Source organism: Vollenhovia emeryi, unplaced genomic scaffold (genome assembly GCF_000949405.1).
Source record: "Vollenhovia emeryi isolate VEMERY1.0 unplaced genomic scaffold, V.emery_V1.0 DF939121.1, whole genome shotgun sequence".
In the NCBI taxonomy this organism is placed as follows: domain Eukaryota; kingdom Metazoa; phylum Arthropoda; class Insecta; order Hymenoptera; family Formicidae; genus Vollenhovia; species Vollenhovia emeryi.
The window spans coordinates 3,667,670-3,693,555 of record NW_011967245.1 but is presented as its reverse complement, the minus strand read 5'-3'; the positions used below and the strand labels follow the sequence as shown (position 1 = coordinate 3,693,555).

At 41.5% G+C, this 25,886-nt stretch overlaps 4 protein-coding genes across 5 annotated transcripts; 3 read left to right on the top strand and 1 right to left on the bottom strand.

The window, feature by feature from the left end:
* The first annotated feature begins 1,309 nt into the window (after nt 1-1,309).
* On the top strand, nt 1,310-6,123 carry LOC105570305. Of its 2 annotated transcripts, none has more exons than XM_012027408.1 (6): nt 1,310-2,135; nt 2,208-2,364; nt 2,779-2,947; nt 3,070-3,142; nt 3,303-4,069; nt 4,272-6,123. In XM_012027408.1, exons 1-6 carry the CDS (start codon nt 1,353-1,355, stop codon nt 5,542-5,544), a joined length of 3,222 nt encoding a protein of 1,073 aa, XP_011882798.1. In that variant the 5' UTR covers nt 1,310-1,352; the 3' UTR covers nt 5,545-6,123. The 2 variants fall into 2 exon arrangements, with proteins under 2 accessions (XP_011882798.1, XP_011882797.1); XM_012027407.1 differs by having other exon boundaries at nt 3,067-3,142.
* A 430-nt stretch (nt 6,124-6,553) lies between these two features.
* On the top strand, nt 6,554-9,812 carry LOC105570304 (E3 ubiquitin-protein ligase synoviolin A). Its single transcript, XM_012027406.1, has 8 exons — nt 6,554-6,897; nt 6,968-7,060; nt 7,135-7,287; nt 7,402-7,692; nt 7,785-7,999; nt 8,072-8,292; nt 8,382-8,778; nt 8,843-9,812. Exons 1-8 carry the CDS (start codon nt 6,769-6,771, stop codon nt 9,159-9,161), a joined length of 1,818 nt encoding a protein of 605 aa, XP_011882796.1. The 5' UTR covers nt 6,554-6,768; the 3' UTR covers nt 9,162-9,812.
* Nucleotides 9,813-13,546: 3,734 nt separating this feature from the next.
* Nucleotides 13,547-19,600, top strand: LOC105570302 (serine/threonine-protein phosphatase 4 regulatory subunit 3). Its single transcript, XM_012027404.1, has 6 exons — nt 13,547-14,232; nt 14,763-16,361; nt 16,446-16,597; nt 16,760-16,860; nt 16,960-17,156; nt 17,498-19,600. The coding sequence occupies exons 1-6, from the start codon at nt 14,035-14,037 to the stop codon at nt 17,582-17,584; spliced, it is 2,334 nt and encodes a 777-aa protein (XP_011882794.1). The 5' UTR covers nt 13,547-14,034; the 3' UTR covers nt 17,585-19,600.
* A 96-nt stretch (nt 19,601-19,696) lies between these two features.
* Nucleotides 19,697-24,736, bottom strand: LOC105570303 (cilia- and flagella-associated protein 36). The gene is made up of 5 exons (XM_012027405.1): nt 24,137-24,736; nt 23,200-23,375; nt 22,493-22,683; nt 22,080-22,374; nt 19,697-21,953 (listed from the first exon to the last, which is right to left on the bottom strand). The coding sequence occupies exons 1-5, from the start codon at nt 24,249-24,251 to the stop codon at nt 21,699-21,701; spliced, it is 1,032 nt and encodes a 343-aa protein (XP_011882795.1). The 5' UTR covers nt 24,252-24,736; the 3' UTR covers nt 19,697-21,698.
* Nucleotides 24,737-25,886: the final 1,150 nt, after the last annotated feature.

Here is a 25,886-nt window from a genome sequence, read left to right as displayed (position 1 = left end):
TTGGCCCTCCACCGGACTCTCATTAATTTCGTTAGCAATCGATTTATCGAGTGACACCCCGCGCTGTTTTATTAACGATAGGATCGTTAACTTTTCGTTGTTTTACATACGGAGAGAAAAACTTAGGCCGGTACTCATGGTCGATTCTTGTTTCAAAAGGTTTGTTTTCTATTCCTGCACTGGTAACTAGCGCAATAAATTGGAGTAAAGCCTTGTGTCCACGATCCAAGAACTGTGTCCAAGTTCTAGTTCCAAGAAATGTGTAGCCAATCAACCTGCATCTTTTGCAGAAAAGCTGCAAGCTGATTGGCTATACATTTCTTGGAACCAGAACATATAATAAACACAGTTCTTAGATCGTGGACACAAGGCTTAAAGCCCGTATCAGACTACGGATTGGGATTGGGATTAGATTGAAATTTGACCAATCAGAGTAAAGCCCGTATCAGACTACGGATTGGGATTGGGATTAGATTGAAATTTGACCAATCAGAGTAAAAGTTACTGAACTTGAGCTTAGTAAACTTTACTGTGATTGGTTAAATTTCAATCTGATCCCAATCCCAATCCGTAGTCTGATACGGGCTTTAAAGTTACTGAACTTGAGATTAGTAAACTTTACTGCGTTTGGTTAAATTTTAATCTAATTCCAATCCCAATCCGTAGTCTGATACGGGCTTAAGCAAGTATATTTTTTCTCATTCTAGCTTATTGCACTAATTCACCAGTGCAGCAACAGAAAACAAGCCTAAAATCATCTTAAGTGTTGTCTTAAGAGACTAATACGGCTCTGTGATTGGTTAAAAACACATTGAGAGTATACTTAAGATGATCTTAAATATAAGAACGGACTATGAAGTAAAAATAAAAAGTTGATTTGTAATACAGAAAGTTTTTTAAATTAATATTCTCCTTTCGGCGCGTTGCTTTCGCGGCGTAAAGCGCTGGAATCAGTCGAGCGAAAACGGTAACAAGCAAAACGCCGGCATGGCCGCTCTCAGGTTTCTCTCTGGTCAGATCTTTTATATTCAAGACCGTCTTGAATTTATCTAAAGATGCTGTATAGAACATTTCATTGGCTCGGTAGTATCCAGATCTTAAGACGGTCTTGAATATAAGATCCGACTATGAATACCGGGCCAGGATTTTTACGAGAGTCGGGGAAATCAACTTTTTCCGCTGAACGCGGAACCATTTGTTTCCTTTCGAAAGAACGCGCGGGAGAAGAGGCGCGCGCGCGACGTTGCGATGGCGCCTTTACGCGGCTAGGGGTTCTCGATCGTGACGTTGGCGGCACTGGGAGGTTGTCAACAGTTGTCAATTTTCAATATGAAAACGGGTGACGACGAGGGATGCGAGTGACGGGGGACGCCCGTACGACGTGTGATTGTCAAATACCTCGTCGAGGAGTCGACCTGTCAACGGCCTCGCCGTCGAGGATGTTGATCTACGATGTGCTGCACAAGGAGAGGGTGTATCACGCGGTCGCCAGCGATCTCAGGAGCCGCGGGGTCAAGTACCGCTTCAAGAAGAGCATGCTGAAGAGCGAGAGGCCCGAGGCGTGCGGGGACGTCCCCAAGAAGGTCTTCAAGACCCCGTTGTACTATCAGGCCCTGGACATCGTCAGCCTGTCGTCGGGCGCCATAGTCCACGTGCCCGTGTTCGTGATCCGTGCCACGACGTTCCTCGAGGGCCACGTCGCCCAGGAGGGCCTGTTCAGAAAGGCCGGCTCTCAGGCGCGACAGAGGGAGTTGATTGCCCGCGTGGACTGCGGCGGCGATCTAGGCGAGAAGAATCACGCGGTCGACATCGCCAACTGCCTCAAGTCCTTCCTCCGCGACCTGCCCGAGCCGCTGATCCCGTACGCGTACCACGACCTCTTCCTGCACTGCGCGCTGCTCAAGAACAACCGGATGCAGGCGCTGCTGCTGGCGTGCACGCTGCTGCCGACGTATCACCTCAACACCCTGGCGTTCCTCATGGAGTTCTTGAAGAAGGTCTCCATGTACGAGAAGCAGAACAGGATGAGCGTCGAGAACCTGGCGAAGGTCATCGGGCCGAATATCATGCCGCTGCAAGAGACATCCATGTCGGCCGTGCAGAACAGACTGCTAATGCATTTAACTATTGTCAAGGTAGTACAGATTTGCCGGAGTATCGATAAATCGTAAACGAGCGGATGTTACCTGAAATAAACTCTGTTACAGATTCTGATTGAAAATTCGGAGGATATCGGCGTCTTACCGCCTCATATCGCTCAAAGTGTTTCCATCGAAACAAGCGGCAGCACGGACAATGGACTGGACTCGTTTGAACTACACAGGAAGCATAAAAAGAAGAAGCATCGTAGTGGAAGTCTCACACGTAAGTCGTATTCTCAAGTTTTACCTAAGCATATCTGACAATGTTAAGAGATTAACAGAGATTAAAACAACACACATTATTATATTTGTTAAATGTACTTCGTCTTTGTTTTGTAACGTTATATAATTTAGATCATATTTAAACTTTTACAGCTTTTGTTATATCTGTATACATATGTATAATAATGCCTAAGGGTCTGTGTCCACGGTGCTAGAACTCGGTCCAAGTTCTAGTTTCGAGAAATGTGTAGCGAATCAACTTGCAGCTGTTCCATTAAAGCTGTAAATTGATTGGCTACACATGAACGAGAACTTGGACCAAGTTCTAGCATACGCCGACTCAAGAACTGCGTCCCCAAGTTCTAACATCGTGGACACAGGCCTTTACACATGAGGGATGTAATGTTTTACACAGGAATGTTCCACGGTTTGAAGAAGATGGTTGGAAAAGGCACAGATGATACACCTAACGTTAATCATCCGCAGTCTCCCGTACACCCAGTGCAGTTAAATATGGTTTCGAACAAATTTACCAAAAAGCGGAAAGTGGTTGAAAAGGAACCGCCTCCGGGTATAAAGAAAAAGTAATGAGACAGCCTGTTTTCTTGCTGTTGTGTTGTGTGCCGTTTTTCTCACATATAAATTTTTATATATAATTTAAAACAATGTTGACGCGAAATAATACGTACAACGTATGTTTTAGAAGAACGGCCGATAAATTGGAAAAGTCAAAGAAACTAAGACTGAGTTTAGACAAATTTGTACCTAAGAATAAGCAAGTAAGTATATCCGTTACCATACTTTGATGCATAAGATGGAAAATCGTTTTAAATTAATATTGCTAAACAAATCTTGAAAGATCTTACAGTTGTATTTGTATCAGGCTTGTTTAATTAAGTGTTAATTTAATTACAATAATTTTCTTTTAAATACTTTCAGAAGAACGTGGATGGTAACTTGTCAGATTCGTATACGGGCAATTACAAAGCGTGTAATGAAAGACGTTGGAGTTCAGTAAGCAATTCTTTCGATGCACACAAGATATGCGAATACAACGATGAAATACCTGATCTGCGACTAATGAATTATGATGAACCGCCGAGCGGTGATTTTCGCCAAGAGTACAACGATGTCCTCATTAATGCCACTGTGGATTTGTCAGACGATAGTGGCGAGCGGGACTTGCTTATGAATAAGAGTCGTCGTAGAAGTGGTGAGCAATGGCGTATGAATATGAGCACAAGTTCGAGAAAATTGGACGCTACGGACGAAAGTGATAATATATGCCTGCTCACGCCTGAGGAAAAGACTGATTCCGAGGAATTCGATACATTTCTTCCTAGCGGTGACATAATATCCTCATCAAGCGATCACTGCGAAGAAGATTATGTCAGAGTGCCTAAGAGTGAATACGAGGACATCAAGAATCGAGTTTCCGCGATTGAGTCGCGTATCTCGCAAGAGTTTGGATGTATATACAACGAGAAGAATGATATAACTACGCATTCGCTAAGCAATATACAGACAGCGTATGAGAAAACATTAGAAGAGGCTAGTATCGAGAATACTCTGACGAACGACTATCTAGCAAAAAGACTGAGTAAAGAGTTAAAGATCAGAAGGTCGGGCGAACATAAAATAATACGATCTCCCAGCGCAAGAAAAATTGGATCGTTAAGAAGACGTTCGCAAGAGAAAATCACGAGGTAATTGGATCACATTTAATTGCAATATTTCTTTAATGCAATATTAACAATCGTAATAATTAAAATATTTCAAAATCTTGTTAAAAAGTATTTAAATTTCCACTTAAAAAATATAATTTATCTCAGTCCGTTCTACCTTCTCACGAGTTTTGTTAAAAGATGTATACTTCACCCTGCATAACTATTATTTCAATGCTTACAGCAAACGTGTCAGAAGATCCGCATCATGGCATACTGCTCCAGAATTTAACTTGCAACATCACATTCCACTCAAAAGACAAGTAAACGTTTATTCTAGTAAATACTTAGAAGAGCAATCTCATCCCACTGAAAGATGTAATGGAAATATTTCGGACAATATGAGAGATGAGATAGCTTGTTTACACAATGAAATCAACACATTGATTTCTCGTTCAAACGAACAACGCAAAATTGAAAGTAACAGCGACTTGGATCTTTCTGGATTTAAAGATCTACAATTGAACAATCAAACGACCACGTCTGTGCGTAGAGCATCATCTTTTCATGGAAAAGATTTTGTAGATAATTCATCCTATTTCGATAAGAAGATTGATGACTTAAAAAAGGCGAACAGTCATCAAAATGTAGTCTTAAATAACGATTGTTTACAAAAAGACAAGACTGTCTTCGAGGGCTCGAACAAGATGTCTTGGAAAGATGCGGATAAATATTTCAAATCGGTGTCCCGGACAAATACACCCGTTCCACAGACTGGCAGAGCATCCGTCGCGAAACTTCGAACGCAGAATGCTGGTATGGTACTGGCCAAGGCGAGATTATTTGACGAGGGCACGACGAAAGCATCCGAGATCGCACTGAGTAACGTATCAAATAGAAAGCATTGTCGCGACAATGTAACTAAACACTCTTCGAATGTAGCTAAAGAAATGGACGCTGAACATTTCAAGCAAGCTTGCAACAGGACGCAGCTCTCCCGAAAAAAGTCCAACAAGGATTCGAAGAATAAAAATCGCCACGCGGCGCTATCTCCAAGTGCGTCGCCGCAGATTAAAACGCAAGTGGCGGACACGTCGTTAAAGTCACTTCAAAAAGGATTGAACGAGCATTACCGTTCCGTCCGGAAATTGGAGCTGCAGGGTCAGAAACTTTCGAACAAGGATACGGCTCAGACTTTCGTCAAGGATAAAGGGATTAACGACGCGAAGATTCATCAGAAGGAAAACGTCGCCGCCAAAGGATCGCCGTTGACGAAGATGCCTGTCGGTACAACGCTAGACAATCCAAATATGTCTCCCTACAAGTCGGACGTTAGCAAAACCCCGCACATTAAGCGACCCTTGACAGTAAAAACGCCGAAAAGTTCGAAATTGGTGCGTAGGCCGCCGGTTGACACGCGTAGAACGCCGTTGAAGGCAACGGCGCACTTAGGCACCCCAAAACGTCAGAGTCCCAAAAGTATCTTGAAAACACGAGCTCTCAGTATGTACACGTAACAACGAGTATAACCATAAGTACTCTATGTTGAATTAGTCTCACACACACACACATATATATACATATATTATTTTAAGAAGCTATATAATTTTTATACATTCTTTGATATATAATCGATATTGTTTTGTGGTGTTTTTAATATATTGAATACTTATATTAGTAGAATATATAGAAGTTACTATGCAAGAAATAGTCGCGAATAAAACAGATGATATCTGGGCGTTCGAAATCACATTTTTGAAAAAAGGTGATTCGAGCGAACGCCGACTACGTAATCTCACTCTCCCCCCGCAGGATATAATGTTCTCTAGCAAATTTACCCTTTTTTTTAAAGGCTAAAGGCACGAAAGCGTTATTCGAAATATCTTTGAGACTAGTCATTGCGAATATCTGCGCTCTCCATTAGAAATGTACGACCCTCATTACGTTCATTGTCATTCGATGACAAACTTAGATTTACACGCAATATCGCAACGCCGCTCGTTAAAATGTACCGCAAATCAGCACAACTGGCATTCGACTTGTGGCTGTATCCATACTACAATGAGACTAATTATATCGTTATTAATATTTGCGTATACGCCCTCGCGATTTTTCTTCCGCCCCCCCCCCCCCCCCGTTTAAATGACCGCGACGTTGGCGCTTACCCGGGCGAGGGCGATCCACGTGGTTCAACGGTCGCGGCGCGATCGTACGCGTGACCAATCACGTGGCGCCGCTTGTCCTTCGCGTGCTGTCACAACATCGCGGTTGACACTTCGCGTCACGTAGGCGGACGACGCGGCGATTACGGCTGATAACGAATCGCGATATCGGTTCGCTAATTAAACGCGTTGATTGAAGTGAGAAAGGGGGTGGGGACGGGGGCGTTCGTTGCCTTTAAAACACGTAGTTCCGCGCGCGCGGTCGAGCGGCCGTTCGAAGATTGCCGCGATTACCGATCGCCGTCGTGGTGTGTCGGCGCGCCACGTTAATACCGACTCGGCGGCGCGGCGTTGTGTGCGTGCGCGCACGCGCACACGCGCCGCATACGTGTGCACGTTTGTATCGTACAGTCGTGCGCTACGAGTCGAGGTGGTGTACGGGATCGTCGGGGAGAGCGTGGCGGCGAGCTACGATCGAAAATTCTCGGTGCGACAGTGCCAAGTGTCAGCGATTTCTCCGCTCCGGGTGGACGGGGTGGGCGCGCACGGACCGCCAGGTGAGAGCCGCCCGGCACGAAAATGAGGGAGGCCGGGATCATGCTGATAAGCACCGCGCTAACGTGCGTCGTTATCGGCAATGCGTACTATCAGAGAAAACAGTTCTACCCGACCGTCGTTCACATAACCAAGTCGAATCCGAGCATGACCGTGAGTTGAAGCCTTTCCGTTGAACGTTCTCTGAGAGAACGCCGTTATACATGCGTTGCTCTGTGCCCAGGTGATCTACACGCAAGGGTTCATCCTCGCGTTCATGATCAACGCCTTCCTGCGGAAGATCTTCTTCGGCACTCTACGCGCCGCCGAGCTCGAGGTGAGAGCGGGCCCCCTCCCGCGCGTTGTGCCACGTCTCGGACTCTCGTGTAACGTTCGCCTTGTCGTTTGCAGCACCTCGTGGAGAAGGTCTGGTACGCCGTGACGGAGACGTGCCTGGCGTTCACGGTGTTCAGGGACGACTTCAGCCCCAAGTTCATAGCGTTATTCACCCTCCTCCTGTTCCTCAAGTCGTTTCACTGGCTCGCGGAGGATCGCGTTGATTATGTGAGTCTCGCAGTATCGGCCAGCCGGTACACTCCACGTGACGTGTCGGTGCTCTGTATATGTATATCTGCGTATCGATAATCTTTTGTCAGCTGATTAACGTTCGCCTTTCAGATGGAAAGGAGTCCGGTAATAACATGGCTGTTCCATCTCCGGGTCGCTACCTTACTGAGTCTTTTACTTGCCATCAATCTGACGATGATCCAGTACGCCTACCATATAACAGCCACTAAAGGCCCCTCCGTACAGCTTGTGTTCGGCTTCGAATACGCGATCTTGCTCACTGTTGTCTTCAACATCGCCGTGAAATATATCCTGCATACTCTCGACCTGCAGAGCGAAACTCCTTGGGACAACAAGCCAGTATTTTTGCTGTACACCGAATTAATTATTGGCATATTAAAGGTAACTGGCGCGAAAATCTTGTGTCACGTACGTCGACTCTGTACACACGTATGTGCGTGTATCTTTTAATTAAGCCAGGTGTTTTCTTCCAGGTTTTCCTCTACGTCGCTTTCGTAACCCTAATGATAAAGTTGTTTACGCTGCCCTTATTTGCTCTGCGTCCTATGTACTACACAATGCGAGACTTCAAGAAGGCATTCCACGACATTGTGATGTCTCGAAGAGCTATTAGGAACATGAACACCCTTTACCCGGACGCGACGACTGAGGAACTGGCCGCTGCCGATAACGTTTGCATCATATGTCGGTAGGTATTGCAATGAATACGATTGTCATCTCGTGATACAGACGTGACCTAACGCATTATGCTCTCGCGCAGAGAGGAGATGGTCACAGCTAGCAAAAAATTGCCGTGTAATCACATCTTCCATACCGCGTGTTTACGCTCTTGGTTTCAACGTCAACAAACGTGTCCGACGTGCCGTTTGAACATCTTGAGGCCTACGCCGAACAATGCACCACCTCGGCAACAAAATCCACCCCAGCCTGTGCCGCAGGTGCCTCCGCAACCTCCGCAAGCACCTGGTGTCAACCCTATTGGTGTGATTTCGCGTTGTTTCTTAGATTTGCGTCTTGTATACGAGATCGGTTGTTATCTGTTTTTAATATATTTTTATTACTTGACGTAGGACCACCCTTTCATTTCCCAGTATTTTGGGCTGGATTGCCGGCTCCAGGAATACCTCCGCAACAACAGCAGCAGCAGCAGCAACCACCGCAACAGCAGCAGCAACAGCAGCAACCTCAGAATAGCGCTGGAAGCACCTCCCCGCCTCAAAATCCGATACCACCTGCTGGAAATATTCCGCTTTTCCCGCCGCTATTTCCCACAATAGTACCATTGCCACCTATGCCCGTGCCACCACCGAATTTAATCGAACTGAGCGAAGAAGAGCTCAGAGCGATGGAAGGTAATTTGCGGCAAGCTGTTGAAGCCAGGATACAAACGCTGCAAAGGATTCAACTTTTATTAGATGCAGCCAATGCAATGATGAATCAATATCAAACAGCGGCTGCTACTGCTAAGTGAGTATAATATTCTATAAAAAAAAACATGTATATGTAATTCGTTAACGATCCAACATTGCAGCATTCCTGTGAACAATAATCCTACGAGCAATATCGATAATACATCGGATATGACTTCGACGGCAAAACCAGGGCCAAGCGGCATAGCAAACACAAATGCCGGAGTCAGTACTGGAGTCAGCGACAGTTCTCAAGTTAAAATAGAAAACACTCCCTCTTCGAGTACATCGAAGGAAAACACTTCTACTGCGAGTATATCGAAGGAAGACGCGTCAACATTTAATGATACAGTAGATTTATCTAGGACTGAATCTTCAAGCGAACAGGAAATGTTGCGCAAACGTAGGTTACAAAAATTTTCATCTCCATCGTCGGAATAAATAAAGATAAAATTGTGTGATAACTTATGTAACATAATAGTTTTTAACTTGGTTTATCATCGGCCTCAATTAACGCAAGCGGCCAACAATTGAGGAACTGTAAAAGCTAAGGTTTGGACTTTGTGATCGGTGACGCGAGAGCCTTGTTGAATGATGTCCCATTCGGTAAATGGTCAGTTAATGGATTTTAAGCACAGATAGAACTGTTTATAAATAAATCTAGCGATTGTTAAATCCAGGATTTAGTAATAACCGAGACTGAAAGCTTGAGACTCAAATTACAAACTGAAGTCTTACTACCAGTAATCATTACACGGAAGAATGATTTTATAAGAATGACAATTTTTCGTCTTTCTTTTTGTAAAGGATTACCAGAGTATATATGGAATGCAAGAGATTAAATTCCATTGACGTTTTAATTTTGAGATTTATAAACGTGTTTACCTGTATATAATTACAAATTTTCTTGCTTCTCTATGTAGTAACCTTTACAGCCGCGTGGGAATATTTCTCGCGAAACTATGTGAAACCTTAAAGTTAATTTCATATTCTTTGCATAAAAATATATTTGAGTACCTTTATCCCTAAGCTTTAATATATGGAAAAAATTCTTATGTACATTTATAATTATATTATTATGTAAATATGCTATGTCTGTCTCATCTTTTCGTTAAACCATCGGCCATGATACCACGATAAGCAAGACAATCATTTCCGCTAATTAAAGGTAATTTATTTATCTATACATGTATATATCGATTCTCGGTTACACCTAGTTCTAGATGTAAGAGTGGAGACTGTGTTCGAAAACACCGCTCGAGTGTCCCAGTGTCATTTTATCGTAGTGGGTCTGTTCGCGTCGCATACTCCAACATGTTCCTGCTTGCCCCAACGACCAATGCCGTCACTTAAATCGTAAATAAAATGACAGTATTGGTCGTTGGGACAAACAGGAGCATATGGTGCCTGCGACGCGAACAGACCTAGTAAGAACAGAGAAACCTGAGAGCGGCCACGCTCCGGCGTTTTACTTGACGCTGTTTTGCGCGCTCTTACGCCCATTTTTACTTTTGGAACTATTTCATTACGCATTTTCTGACTCTACCGATAAAATTTCCACCTAGTGCACGTCTGCGCTATGCATTCTGACATATAATTTATAAAATTTACATTGTCTACGTGAGAAAAGTTGATGTAAATATCATGCAGATGAGTTGTGTTAATGTAATTTTGAATTTCACAGCGCAATCCTGAAAAATAGGCGTACCATGGACCCGCACAAAGTGGAGATTCTGTCGGCAGTGTCGGAAGATTCATAACGAAATGGTTCCAGAAGTACAAATGGACGTAAAGGCGCGCAAAAACAGTCTCTTGAAACTGTATCAAGTAAAACGCCCGGCGTGGCCGCTCTCAGGTTTCTCTCTGGTATAACTATTGGGTCCACTCTTTGTCGGCCCCTTTGATCTTTTCGGTTTCGATCACGTGGTGTTCCGCCATTACTTTGGTGTGAAATCCTTTCACGCTGTCACACTACCGCATATACGACATCCGTCTCATTGGCCGCACCAAAATAATGGCGGAGGCGCAGAAAGGATCGGCGCGAAACAAAACAAATGACAGAGTGGGCACACTAGTTGTACTATGCTATTACGTTGCTTCCCAGTGAGAAATGATACGTCGAAATGATGTCGAATCGATGTCGATTCGACGGTGTCGACGTCGATCGACGAATCATTTCTCACTGGGTTTGTGCTTTGATCCTAAATACGACACTGGCTACGTTCAGCGGAAACAGTTACAAAAAATTGCAATTTACAAGTAACTTTTACACAATGTTAGATCATATACAAATATTCATGTATAATCTTTTGTAATTATTACTAGTGACAAACGGATATTAAGAAAATTTAATTCAATGTTAAGAGAAAAAGTGCATCATCATATTCTAACGAATATATTATTTAACGCGAACATCTAATCACACACGCAATGTTACAGTTTTGTCAAGGCATATGTAACGTTTGACGTATTTGCAAGAGAAAAAGGGACTGCGCACGGTAAAACAATCGGTGCGGCGGGTCACGTGACGCGGAAGGACAACGGCGTCTCCGACGATTGCTGCATCCGCCAAGTTTTATTGATCAATCGAAAGATATTTATAAACGCATCATTTGAAGGTGCAGACCGCTTACCAGATCTTTTTACTTAAGTTTTTGGGGTCGCGGCTGGTAGAGCATTCTGCAAAATTAACAACGTTATAGACTAATTTATCAAGTTCACGTGCATTTATGCGTGCATGTGTAAAATACGCGTCGCGACCCACACAGCAAAATATGTATATCTGAGACTTAACTCTGATAACATTTCATCTCAGTCATATATGAAATATCTCGTAGATGATATACTCGTATATCCTGAAGATCTTAAGGATATCACATTTCTGATATTTCTTTTAAAAAATTATTGTTTATATGTTTACTTTTATTATTTGTCCTGTTTTTAAATAATTATGTATTACTTAACTTTCCTCAAAATAAGTTTTCTAAACTTATCCGGGCAAGAAAGAAATAGGTAGTACGATAAAAACAACGAAAGAGCTAAATATAAGTTGTACAAAAAAGTAAAGGCCTCAATAATTTGTGCCAGAACTGAGAAAGAAAAAAAAATACTTTATATTTACCACATTTGCCCATTCTGTAACACGTAAAAATCGTTTTCGCCAAAATGTAGGTATCTAATTGTTTGATATAAAATCAGATATATCTCGGATGTAAATAATCACGGCTTTTTAGAATCCGGGGGACATCTCTCGGATATCCAAGCGGTGCCTGAATAATTTTTCGTACCAGATATTGTAATATTTGGATATTTCCCAGATATCTTTGCGACATTTTTTGCCGTAGAGCGCGTTCGAACGCGCGGCAGTCGCGACTCTATCAATTTTTTTTTTCTTCTCACACGTCGCGTCTCGTTCCAGTCGCACACAGCCGTACACGTTACCCACACATCTTTCCGCGATCCCTGCGAAGTCGCGTTCATTGCATACACGCATATAACAAGATCCTACCCGGATAAATCAACGCCGCGGATCCGACGTACGAAATGAGAATGAGAAAAAGAGCGACGGCTGCTGGTACACGCCGATTTACATTACCACGTTGTAAATCTCAGAGATATCGCGATGTAACGACGTCAGCCGCGAGAGCGATCCCATTTTTCACGCCGTGTTATCGAATGGCAGGGCTCGCGGTGCAACGACTTGAACGCTACGATTACCGTCTCGTTTTCAGCGGGGAGGATCGTCGTTTAACGTTACTCCGGAGAAAAGATCCGTTCACTTCGGAGGATGTCGAATAACCAGTTTCACGAACGACGATTAACTGCTAACCGGAGATCAGTCGGACTCCATGTCTCTTTCTGTATTTATTATCCAAGAAGAGACGGAGACTCGATTAACCTTCAGTTAGCAATTAACCGACATTTGCGAGACCGGGCCCTCTGGATTTCATGATGCAAGCGCCACGCGCACACGTGCCCGGGACACGCACGCATACACGTACGCACCGGGGCAGTGCAACAGTCGACATTATTAATTCCCGAGTCATCACTCGGAGAAGCCGCCCGGCCATCTTTGACCGTGACGTCGGGCGGCACGGAATCCCGTTGGGAGTCTGGAGAGAAGGCGACTCTCTCTCTCTCTCTCCGGCCCCCGTGTCGCGGGGGCCGATTCGAATCTCGCGCCGCGCGTCCCTGCGTCGCGCGCGGTGGACCCCGTGGCGCGTTGTTATGATCTATCATGGCGGAGTGTAGTGTTGTGGCTGCTCGGTGTCTACGTCAATTTTAGAGTGGTGCAGCTACGGGGGATGAGAGTGCGAGCGGCGAGGCAAGCCGACGGCGACTGTCACGGGTATTCGCGCGAGATTCTAGTGTTCCTGTAGGCACCCGTTTCGCGGGAGTGGCTACCACGTACCGCGGGCCCTCGTTCGTCGCCGCCGCTGCCGCTGCCGCCGTCGCTGCCGCCGCCACCGCCGCCACCGCCGCCGCCGCCGCCGCCGCCGCCGCTGCCGTTGCCGCTGCCATCATCGTCGTCGCTGTCGCCGTCGCCGCCGCCGCGGGAAGAGAAATCTTGTGCGGAGGGTGCCACGCACGCGGCGCTCACTGGCCGGGAGTGACGGTATCCAAACTGGAGTGCCGCGCTGTCGTGCCGGCCGAAGCGACGACGAGTCTAACTGTCGCGTATCGCGGTACGTCGCGACTGCCGCCGCGACACGTGAGAGTCGCGGGCACGCCGACTTTTCCCGCGCGCCATCCGCCTCCCGGGTAGACGGTCTCCCGCGGGAGGATCGCGCCTACGGTCCCGTCCAGCGCGAGCGGTCGCGCGGGCCGACCGCGAGGCGCCGTCGGGGCACAGGGCCTGGGACAGGCACAGACACGGCACGTTTCATCCATGACGCGCGTCCCCTGCCTACGTTCTTCGTTAATCTCGCTCGTACATGGAACACGCATGTGATCGACCGATCGGGTCCCAGGATTGACTGTGTAATCCGCGGCACGCCGTCCACGAGGCTCCCCCGGCCTTGAGAGTCGCCAGCGTTGGATGCGACGTTCCGCCCGGAGGGATACTGGCGCGTCGACCGGACGTTTTGTTTATACCACACACGTACGATGCAATAACAGTAGATCTTGATGGACTGTACAAGGGTATGCGGGAGTCTAACATATCTAGGTTCTTGTTCGTTCGTTGCTACAACAGGTATTTGAGGGTTCTCCCATAGAGACGACCGCCGGGAGAGCCAAAGCTTGTGCAAAATCCGGGGAGGCATGCGGAATAGCTGGTGATACGAAGAGAGCGTACTAAATCAGTTTTAACAACATGACGGATACACGCAGGAGAGTAAAACTGTATGCCCTTAACGCAGATAGGCAATGGGACGATCGCGGCACGGGTCACGTATCGTCGTCCTACGTGGAGAGATTAAAGGGGATTTCCCTCTTGGTAAGAGCGGAGAGCGATGGCTCTCTCCTGCTAGAGAGTAAAATACAACCGGATACGGCATATCAGAAACAACAGGTAATCACAGAGTCTCATAAATTCTGCTCCTTTCACGACTCTTGCGAGGGTCCTATATAACTCTTTTCAAATGTATCTTTATGTTATTGATTGAATGTTGCACCGCTGTTACTTGATACTTTACATAAAATTTTCCTAATCTGGTGGTAAACGGTAGATGTTTGTAGAGGGAAAATTGAGTGAATAAGGGCCGGTTGCACCGACCTCTCGATAAGTTAACAGATAGTTAATTCATGTGTAGGTCTTTGTTTTTCCTTCAAATTAGACAAAGACATAATTTAACTGTTAACTTGCCAAGAGGTTGGTAAAACCGGCTCGAAATGAATGTATTTTCCTAGCTTGCTTATTATAAAATTTAATGAGGTAAAAGAATTTTTAATGGCAATTGTTTTCCGATTCTAAAATATTGAATGTTTTTTTTTATAGAAAGAGTCGTACTTTTTTTCTACATTATTATACACATTAGTGCCTTAAATATGCAATTAGTGATGCATTTATGGATATGTACAAGTGAATATGTATGATTTTAGGATACTCTGATAGTATGGTCCGAAGGAGATAATTTCGACTTAGCCCTAAGTTTTCAAGAAAAGGCTGGCTGTGACGAGATATGGGAAAAGATTTGTCAGGTTCAAGGCAAGGATCCATCTGTAGAAATCACCCAGGATATCGTGGAAGAGTCGGAAGATGAGCGGTTCGATGATATGTCAGATGCGGCACCGCCTATCGAATTACCTCCGTGCGAACTTAGCCGATTGGAAGATATTAACGAGCTGATAGAAAATTGCTTAGCGTCCCCGATGAGAAAAGAGAAATTAGCAGTGGCACTAGAGTCCGAGGGTTACATAAAAAAGTTGCTAAATCTTTTTCGTACATGCGAGGATTTGGAGAATATTGAGGGATTACATCACCTTTACGATATATTCAAAAATATTTTCTTACTCAATAAGAATGCACTGTTTGAAGTTATGTTCAGCGACGATACGATTTTCGATGTTGTCGGTTGTCTGGAGTACGAGCCAACGTTATCGCAGCCAAAGAGGCACAGAGAGTATCTTCGACAGTTGGCCAGATTTAAACAAGCAATTCCTATTACCAATACCGAACTACTAGCTAAAATCCATCAAACATACAGAGTTCAATACATTCAAGACGTAGTGCTGCCAACCCCGAGTGTATTCGAGGACAACATGCTGAGTACATTGAGTAGTTTTATATTCTTCAATAAAGTTGAAATAGTGACTTTGATACAGGACGATGAGAAATTTCTTACTGAACTTTTTCGTCAGTTAACGGACGAAGCGACCTTAGATAGCAAGAGACGCGACTTAGTCCTTTTTCTAAAGGAATTTTGCAACTTTTCGCAAAACCTTCAGCCGCAGGGAAAGGAGGCGTTTTATAAAACGTTAACAGCACTTGGTATACTTCCTGCTCTAGAAATCACTTTGGCAATGAACGATGCACAGACGAAAACGGCCAGTATAGATATATTGACTTATATCGTGGAATACTCTCCAAGTGTTGTACGAGATTATACATTACAGCAGATAAATAACACTGAACAGGACCAAATGTTAGTGAATGTAATAGTTGCTCAACTTGTCGGGGACAGTGACCCAGAGTTGGGTGGCGCGGTGCAGTTGGCCGGCGTACTACGTTTACTTCTGGACCCAGAGAACATGTTGGCTTCTGTTAACAAATCAGAAAAGACTGATTTCTTAAATTACTTTTACAAGAATAGTATCGGCACCCTAATAGCCCCTCTCCTGGCAAACACGATCGGAGAGCGACCCGCGAGAGAGGATTACAGAACAGTACAACTCTTGGGATTGATCTTGGAATTGTTATCGTTCTGTGTGGAGCATCATACGTACCACATTAAAAACTGCATATTGAATAAAGATTTACTCAGAAGAATACTGGTTTTAATGAAGTCAACGCATACGTTTCTAGTGCTATGTGCATTAAGGTTTATGAGAAAGATTATAGCATTAAAGGATGAGTTTTATAATAGATATATAATTAAGGGTAACTTGTTTGCACCTGTATTTGATGCATTTGTAAGAAACAATGGCAGATACAATCTCTTAGACTCGGCTATATTGGAAATGTTTGAATTTATCAAATTGGTGAGTAGTCGGTACTTTCGCTTTGTATAAGAAAGCATTTCTACTGTTGTACTATAAATTTATATATTTCATATAATGTTTCAGGAGGATATTAAGTCGCTATGTTCACACGTTGTTGAAAACTTTTCCAAGGAACTGGAAGCAATTGATTATGTACAAACATTTAAGGCATTAAAGTTAAGGTATGAACAACATCAGGACAAGTTGAAAGATCGTGATAGAACCACAATTGACAGGTATATACATTGAAGTGTCTCCTTTTATACTCGTAATCTTTTTACACTTGTAATACAAAGAATCTAAAGGCTACAATTACGAGGATAACAGATTATTAAGAACTGATAGTACAATCATTTTTATTTCATAAAGTCGTATGTATTGAAATTATTTATATGTAGCGTCCCATCAATTTTGCGGAACAGTCGGTACCGAAGGGACCAGAGGCAGCTGGACGAGGAAGAGGAACTATGGTTCAATGAAGAGGAAGAGTTTGATGAAGGTGGGACAATGTTGTCGCAATAGCATTAGATCTTATTTACAATTTCTGCTAAAATACTATTCTCATCCACAAATTTCGTACTCCGTTCCATTTTTACAGACTCGAAAAGTCACCAGCAACAACAACAGCAACAGTCTGTATTAAACAATAATACTGCTAATAATAATATTACCTCGCAACAACCACAGATCAATAATAGCTCGTCAACAACGAATGAATCACCAATTGCTTCGGATATAAATCCTACTCCGGCTATTGGCACTGTGGAAAAGACGGGAACGGCACTGTTTAAGAAGGTAAAATGAAAAAGAGATACGTGATACATACATTTGAAACATTCGTACAGTATCGCTTTGATATGCAACTAAAATTATTGATATATAAATCCATGTGATAATTACATAGATTTGCGTTGCAATTCGCATCAACAGATAACTTTAAGTTAATTTTATTGATAACGTAAAGAATTATTTGACGCCAGTACACGATCGGCTAACGTAGAAAAATTGCTAAACGACGCAAACTGGCAAATTCTAATTAAAGAAATTTATTGCGAAAAATATTACCTCAGTCAGGGTTTGAACCTGGATTTATCCCTACACTTTAGGCGAGTTGGTTAATTTTATTGAATTTCCAGGGGTTAGTCGATTACGAAGGAGATTCTGATGAGGAGGATGAAGATTCAGAATTAAGTCCTTCCCCAAAGCGACAACGATTGTCATAGTAGGCAAACTTGGAAAGAACAAGAACATTTGTGATTTTTAATTGCTATTATCATTTCATGACCTTCCTACGTGTAAAAACAGATCTATCTTCTCGAAAGAGACATAGATTGAGCTTCTTGCTAAGGAATGGACACAACAATAAGTGCTTTTAAAAGAAAAATGTATAGTGGACACTCATTCATAGGTCTGTCTATGTTGACATGTGTATAGTATGTGAGACATAAATAGGGTCAGAATGAAAATTAAGTAAGCTACGTCGATCGAGTGTATCGATAAAACAAAGGAAGAATGAACTTTCTTTAATAAAACGAACAGTGGTAGTATCGCGGCATAATATGATGTAGTATGTTGTACTGTATAATGCGTTAAAAAAAGTAAGGGATACTAAACAAATTATAGAGTCCATTCCACTTGTCTGGAAACGTCTTGTACACTAGGAAAGATAATCTCATGGATTACTACGGATAGTCTAAGATTTGGCCAAATTAGCCAAGTTTAATGACTTACAGATATACAGGAGATTGAAGCGTATGCATAAATAGACTGTGAAAAATGAAAATGTCAGTTGAGCCGACGTCATAATTGAAATGTCACAGTTGAACTGTGTTTAAATTGTACTCACACTTTAATCACACAGTTGTCTGGTAAATCTACGAAGAAGGTACTTACGACATATTGTAAGACCGAATTCGAATAAGACAAAGAGTACATGTGATGTACCGCACAAAAACGAGCGTTTTCTTTTGCCATTCGTGAGTTTCCTATCGCATACCGTGTGATAGAGAGCGGTTCTCCAAGTCAACGGATCAGGCACTGTGAAACTTTATCCAGTTCGACAGAAGTAATATTTAGTTTGTATATATATGTATATTTGTAACGATTGTAAAACAACCACACTGAATTAAGCAGAAATATGCAATTTCTTTAAGGATTCAGTTTCCTTTAAAATACTTTCAACAAGCTTTTCGGTTGTCAATGTAAGTAGTAGTAATTGTACAATAAATATTTGATTTATGTATATTTATCAGTCTGCACTTCATGCCCAATGTTAATCCTTGATGTGTAAAGTATAACCTGAATGTATCACGAAATGCTTATTAGACTTATGTATAAAATATAGTGTTCGTATCTACATGATGGGCAAAGTGGAGCCAAGAATGGCAGAAAAGCGCTTTGTAAAAATAGACTTATATACGATTTAGCTTTGTTAAATTATAAACATGTTTATAATACAACATATAATTTATATATTGGATAAATCAATAATGTCAGAAGATGCAATATAAAAGTTTAATTTGTGTTTGTGTTATTGAATTTAACAAAAGCCGGAGAATTATGATAAATTCGTCTTATAGAAGTCGATGATACTTTGAAGACATAATTATTTTAAATTGAAATTTAACTTTACGGTATCATATCGGAAGAGTAGATTTACATGAATCTATTTTGAATCAGCTCCAGAAAAAGTGTTTTTAAACCGTTTATGCGGTTAAGCTGACAGTAAAAATTTTATTTTAGCATTTATCACTACATATTTCCTATAAATGTATCACATCAACCACACTCATTTATTTTTATATCATTTTTTTTATTGAGTTAATTTTACAGAAAAGAATTACAAATTAATATACAGATTTTTCAACGATATGCCTAATACCCGAAAGAATTTCCAAGACTGCTTTAGGACTGTAAGTACGTAATGCTTGAAATATTGCAGTGGAGGTACACATGTACACATATACATATATATTAATTCTTACTGTAGCGAAAGGGATCTGAAAGTTAATTCAATCACAAAGTGAACAAATTGTGAATATCTGAGTAGGCAAATTCGCTGGAGCTGAGTGATACGTGTACATAAAATGTTGTGCAACTTGGACTGATCACAAAAAGGAGAAATGTAACAAAGGCTAATATTAATTAGTTAAGTAAGATAATGCTGAGTAAAATGTTGTTCTTTATGTGTTTTACATATATCCACAATCTATTCGATAATAAAGAACAAATATTAAGCCTAGAATGTTATTGGGTGTAAAGAATGTAAGTAAAAAAAAGAACAAATGAATTAATATCTAAGTGATATTAGAGAGTAAAAATGCGGTCACGTGCTATTTAAATTGAGAAATTTGATATATTTACATCTGTACAGAGTGTGTTACGCTCTTATCGTACATTTTGTCGTCAATGATATACTTGATTATTATTTGCAAGCTACATTTTTATTTTCATTTTTATATTAATATTTGATAACGTCACATTAAATTTTACAATTTTGAAGAAACATAATGAGCTGGAACATATTTTCCTATCATTACGAATTCTTATGTGTAGAACAAAGATATACTTTTAATATGAATGAAATAGAATCTCCAATTCAAGTAACTTTACAAGTACAAGATCGTTATAATCTGATAATTATTGGCTGCTCTGAAGATGTTGGCGCGTTTTATCATGTCTTCTATTATATAATATTTCATATTTATTATGGTATATTATTATATAATATAGCTTTTTTGAATATGATATGACAGTCGTAAAACATTCTGCCTCAACAAAAACCGTCGCCGAGATCGCAAATATACATTTTTCAACCGTCACATCGATATAATATTAAAGGAAGAAAATATGTCGAGACGTGCACACATTGTACAATATCACATGCTAATACTAGCATGCGTTTTAATTATATAATAAAACAAGATAAGCTTTTTCTTTGAGAATATATATATACGCAGAAAAAGAAATCTTTTTATATGAAAAACTATTCGAGAATTTTGTGAATTAAGAGCAAGTATAAGATATACAATTCTGTGTGTGTTACGGTAATAAGTGAATGAATTGTAATTGAAAAGGGATATTTTGCATTTTATTCTACTGAAGAATGAAAGAAACAATCAGGCAACAAAAGTGATATCTAAATGCAGGATTCATAGCACAAAACACGCAACTATTGTAGAGAAAGTTGTTTAACTTTCACAAATTCTTTGCCGAATATTTTAACATCAAATTGTAACTCTTGATTATAATGAACGGTTCGTTTCTAATATTAATTGTTGTAGTATATAAGTACACATTGATATCTGCAGCGACAGAGAAGAAGAGATAATTGAATTTAATTTGAAATTATAAAATTCTAATTATAGTTAGAACAAATATATATATCCATGACATTTATATACATATTACATGATAGAAAGAATTTATTTTGCATGCTGCAGATAGACATTGATTTCTGTTACTCTACAGAGAAATATACGTTAGTATCTAATTAAATAATGATGAGAAAAGTTAGATATTTATACATATAGCGTACTTATTGCTGGTATTATGCTATGAATCCATTTCATTTGTTAGAAAGTAGACTGCAAAAAAGTGAGAATGATAAGTGTGTGTTATACAAATACAGTGTGTTGTAGAAGTGCGAAGAGTATTTAATTAAATAAAATTTAAAATTAGACGAATACTTGTTAGCGAAGCTAATCTACCTTAACATCTACTTTGAGTTCCTGTTGAACATAACAGCGTGCTGGATCATTACCTCATGATTTAATCTAATTAATATGTGAAATAATTGTAGATCTTCAAATATTATTTTGTTTTTTCATATATTTATATTTATATAAATGTGCACTTTAAATGCTCATTATTGAATAATTTATACTTATATAAACATATTCTTACTTCTAGTAGTATTGAGAAAAACAAACTTTAAAATGCAGTATTCTTCTTTCTTTCTTTTTTTATTAAACGTAGGTTTGCTTAAAATCAGACTTTTGATAAGATAAAATGGCATATGGCTGTATACTTGCAGATATTTGATGTGTTTTGCTTTATCTATCTTTTACGAAACTATTACTTAGGAATAAAAATATCCTTAAAACAAGACGTAAAAATATAAAAACAACTCGTAGATTTTCGCACATTTCTCACAAATTATATCTGACGCACAATGTCTAAATATAATCTTGCATGTACTACTTTTCTAGATATCACAATCATTTAGTCTTTTGTGTGAAGCACTTATACTGGAATTGCGAGTTTGAGACTACTACAAATTAATTATGAGAAACTAATATATATTTTATATATACATGTAACAATGAGAAATTAAAATTACTTATGCACAACTTCAGCTTTCAGTCGGGCTGCAAGAGCCCTTCGTACTTGAAGTATTGAAGGATCTACAGCTTGCGCTGCTTCTAGTTCCTGCTGGCCCTTCATAGTCGCCTCAGCAACTACTATAGCCGAACTCGGCCGAGCTTTGTTCATTTCTAACTGGTGACTCCTAGCTTCCTTTTTCAAAGCTACAAGTTTATCTCGCCTGGCTTTCAGGTATTCTTGTCTCTTTTTAATATCCTCTGCATTCGTCTGCAATAATCAGTAAGCGATACATTTTTGTTTTCACATTGCAAATCTTTTATTTACGTTTATTGGAAAATTATTTGTACGTGTATTGATGTCGCACAAGCGCGTATATAAATCAAAAGTAAATACCTCATCTTCGTCAGATTTCTTTTTTGAGATCAGTATTGGTTTGAGAGGCTCCGTCTTCCTGAGCTGAAGTTTGTCTAACGGCTCTTTCGCGGCAGACACGCCGGCACACTCGACATCTTCCACTGACTCGTCGTCCGAGGTATTCCGGGACCCGTCTTTCGACTTTCTTAACGCTTCCTCCAATAGCGCCCTTTCATTGTGATATTCGGCAGCTAAACGCTCGTGTTCAGCAATCAACGTCGTTTCCGAGGCCATACCCGGCTCCTCCTCGCTCTGGTCTTCCAGAACACGTTTGCTGTACACACGAAAGACATATGATTCCTCCGACACAAAAATCCATTCTGATTTTTAACGGATTCCATAATTTTTGTACAATACACATGGTGGCTTGCTATATTTACGATATAACGTACTTTATCAAATCCTCCATGACCAGTTCGTCGTCGAGAATGCCGTCCGTCTCGTACACGAGGGAGGCAGGTGTGAGACCGTATTTTTGTTCGATCATATTTAGCGCCTGCAGCTGGAGCTCCAAGTTCTTTTGTATCATCATCCTTTTGAATATCTCGTACTCATTCGCCGCCCATATTTGTTCGAATAGATTCTATAAAACACGCGGCGAAACGTGTAATTCTTGCGGAGGGAAGGACGGCAATTTGTCAGTAGAAAATACAGGTAAATTAAAATCGTCGCACGACTCTTCACCGTTCATTTTTATATCAATCTCCAAATAACGTCGATCTTCTTTCCTTCTTTATATTTAATATCAGTATAACATACTCTATTATAACATACCGGAGTGAGTGACTACTATTGTTTCCTATTATTCTCGATGTCGCCGAAAGACAGGTGCTGTTGGGTGAATCTCTGTCTCTTTCTCTAATATCGGACTCGTCGACGATCTTCTCATATAAGGTGAGATAGAAAATTGTCGACAGGTAGTAGAGAAAGAGACAAAGATTCGCCCAGCAGCTCCTCTCTCTCGGTGACATCGAGAACAATAGGACTCACTGCAGTATAGAGCTCACTGTTTGATACACGCGGATTTCTTTTAGCGAAACGAAACACGAGCGAAACATAATTCGTCAGACTTATGCGGGCGTGTGTATAACGATCGTACTTGTTGAAAATGTATCGGGATCTTTGTATCTCTGTTAACGGTGCACGCGTGTTCGAATTGTTCCGGTGTGATACCCATGTCTTCCATAAAGCAGCCGAGCAGCAAGTCGACCAAGTTTTTGTACTCCTGATATATCTTCCGATAGTCTTCGGAGTCTTCGGTGTTTGCCTCGAAAACTGCAACGTGTATAAGGAAGACGTTATATACACGGAAAAAAAATGACGTTGTAATTGAAATAAAATCGTCGAAGCAACATCAGTATTAATGAATGAAGAACATCAGATAGCTGGCTTAATAATCTAGATATTTAGTTCAATGCTTGAAATTAAAATCGATAGCAAGTACAGTGAATTATTTGCAGCCAGGGACGTTAATGTTTAATTCGAGCAATTTCATTCTTTTTAATTCAACAGCCTTTTTTCCCGTGTACTTATTTGCGTTGTTACAAATAGATGCGTCTCTCGTTACGTAACGCTCGACAGAAAGTCCTCCAGTTTCGACTCTTGTTGCGGGAGAAATTACACCTACGGATATTCCGCAAGAGACCGACAGATGAACGCAAACCCGTAACGAGCCGCGCCATGAGATTTCTCCCCAGTAGCACAATATATTGGCGCAATATTTGGAAATGATGTAAATCTAGTATTCCCAATATTGGTCCAATATTGTAAGATGGACGCCTTCTCCTATTTAGCCAATATTCAGCAATGTTGTCTAATATTGTCTCATATTGTTGAATATTGGCTAAATAAAATTGATACAATATTAGACCAACATTGCTGAATAGACTAATTATAGACGCCGTCTCCTGTTTAGCCAATGCACTGGCGCGCTACTAAGGACACTTTGTTTTTTCTATACCGCGCAAACTTCCGTCGCAGAATCGACGAGTCCCATCGGGGATATAGAGAATATTTTCCGACGGCTGCATACGAACCGAGGGATTTCTCCTCGATGAAGGTCAGCAGGGGCGACGACCAGATGGGACCTTGCAAAAATCCGATCAAGGAATCGAACACCCAAGCGCTGTCGTCCTTATCATTCCTTATCATTTCGGACCAGGATCGTTCCCGACGTCGCCTCGTGAATTCGCAGACTCGCGTCGAGCGTCGCCTCTACAGCCGTGTACGTCCCCGACACGGCGTTTCCTTAGCCCTGACAAACTGTAGCCATAGCTACGACCGGCAAAACATGGCCCGTTGGAGTTAGACTTGCGCCGGTATTATTCATCGGAATCGATGCGCGTCTCTTCTTTCGGTCTCGATTGCAGGCGGACAGATACAGATACCCGGAAATCACGGCAGAGTATATATACGGAGTATTTCGATATTGATCTCGGTAAATATCGCCCGTTCGAGAACTCGCTATCTCCGTTCGGACGGCAAGGAGACGGCTTCGTCGAGTCCGATGTATGCAAATTATTAAGGCGTTATTGTGCCTCGAGAAGTAAAATTCATGGTTTTGGCAAAACAATTTCGTTGCCGAATAGTGAAATGCTTCAATGAAATTTTTCCACCTTTCACGAGTTCACGCTAGGATGAAAGATTCACGATCGAGCCACTGAAAAGAAAGAGATAAGATTGATATAAAATTATTTAAAATCCGGGAAAACGCGGGTGAAGTTTTCCGATTGTCTAATTTTTCTGAGGACAATATGCATTTACTAAGGAATTTCTACTAGCAAGCATGCATTTGAAGGAATTAACTTGCTGATAACACCGGAGATCTGGGCGACTTGGAGCAAACAATGCGTTCAGCGATTACAAAGCCTGATCTGCAAATGTGCTCTTTGCGTCTAGAAACATTCTGTTTCATATAAGTAAATCAAAACGCTTAAACAGTTTATCGACAATATACGATTGTGCAATATATACTGTGCAATTTGGTCAACCTGCACAAATTTTTGGAACGCATTTATCGACTATAAAATAGCGCCTCGAACTATAATCTTTCGAGTCTATATTTATATCACGTGTTAATCGTAAGTGTATTTTTTAGAACAATATTACATCAAGATACATCATTGTAATAATTGAGTTCCTGCCTGGAAGAAACTTTTGAGCGTACTGTCGCGAAACAACTATACCTTAAGTTATTTCTTCGTATACTACAAGAGCTAAGCTAAAAGCTTCGTAATCGTATTGTACAATCAATATCCATAAAATGTGCACCGGGAGTCTGATATTTATTAGTGGCTGATGAATTTTCAATCTGAAAACTTGGTAAAATTTTTATACGAAGAGTCGGGACTTCCTCCAACAAACTCCTTTTCAACGCGGAGGGACAACGGCAAATAACAATCGGAGATCTGCAGCGAGCAGATTCCGCCGTTGAAATTAGTCGCCGATCGAGGTTGATAAAAAGTTTTAATTCATGCTTTCCGTATCAGTAACGACATAACCGAGACTCGGAGATCTCTCTCTCCAAAACTTTCTCTGTCTCTCGCTCGTCAGCGGTGAGAACAGCGGAGAATAACGCATGCACCCACACGCACCGCGTGACGCAAAGTTTATGCCATACAAATAAGACGGCCAGGTGGGAGGTTGAGAGAGAGAGAGAGAGAGAGAGAGAGAGAGAAAACGACGGCTACGCGCTCTCACGGCGCGCTAGGGAATTTTCTGGCCGCGAGCGGCAGCGCGAAGGGGGGGGAGGGGAGGGGCTGGATGCCGGTAGCGGCGCGGCACGGC

Excerpts from the sequence above, each read along its gene's own strand:
- LOC105570305 (XM_012027407.1), top strand. The coding sequence starts at position 1,353 with ATGCGAGTGACGGGGGACGCCCGTACGACGTGTGATTGTCAAATACCT. Across the intron at positions 3,143-3,302 it reads TTGTACCTAAGAATAAGCAA|AAGAACGTGGATGGTAACTT; the intron begins GTAAGTATATCC and ends AAATACTTTCAG. Across the intron at positions 4,070-4,271 it reads TCGCAAGAGAAAATCACGAG|CAAACGTGTCAGAAGATCCG; the intron begins GTAATTGGATCA and ends CAATGCTTACAG.
- LOC105570303 (XM_012027405.1), bottom strand. The coding sequence starts at position 24,251 with ATGATAAGGAATGATAAGGACGACAGCGCTTGGGTGTTCGATTCCTTG. Across the intron at positions 23,376-24,136 it reads CATCGAGGAGAAATCCCTCG|TTTTCGAGGCAAACACCGAA; the intron begins GTTCGTATGCAG and ends TACACGTTGCAG. Across the intron at positions 22,684-23,199 it reads TCCCGATACATTTTCAACAA|AATCTATTCGAACAAATATG; the intron begins GTACGATCGTTA and ends CGTGTTTTATAG.
- LOC105570304 (XM_012027406.1), top strand. The coding sequence starts at position 6,769 with ATGAGGGAGGCCGGGATCATGCTGATAAGCACCGCGCTAACGTGCGTC. Across the intron at positions 7,288-7,401 it reads CGGAGGATCGCGTTGATTAT|ATGGAAAGGAGTCCGGTAAT; the intron begins GTGAGTCTCGCA and ends TTCGCCTTTCAG. Across the intron at positions 8,293-8,381 it reads ACCTGGTGTCAACCCTATTG|GACCACCCTTTCATTTCCCA; the intron begins GTGTGATTTCGC and ends TACTTGACGTAG.
- LOC105570302 (XM_012027404.1), top strand. The coding sequence starts at position 14,035 with ATGACGGATACACGCAGGAGAGTAAAACTGTATGCCCTTAACGCAGAT. Across the intron at positions 14,233-14,762 it reads CGGCATATCAGAAACAACAG|GATACTCTGATAGTATGGTC; the intron begins GTAATCACAGAG and ends GTATGATTTTAG. Across the intron at positions 16,861-16,959 it reads AGAGGAAGAGTTTGATGAAG|ACTCGAAAAGTCACCAGCAA; the intron begins GTGGGACAATGT and ends CCATTTTTACAG.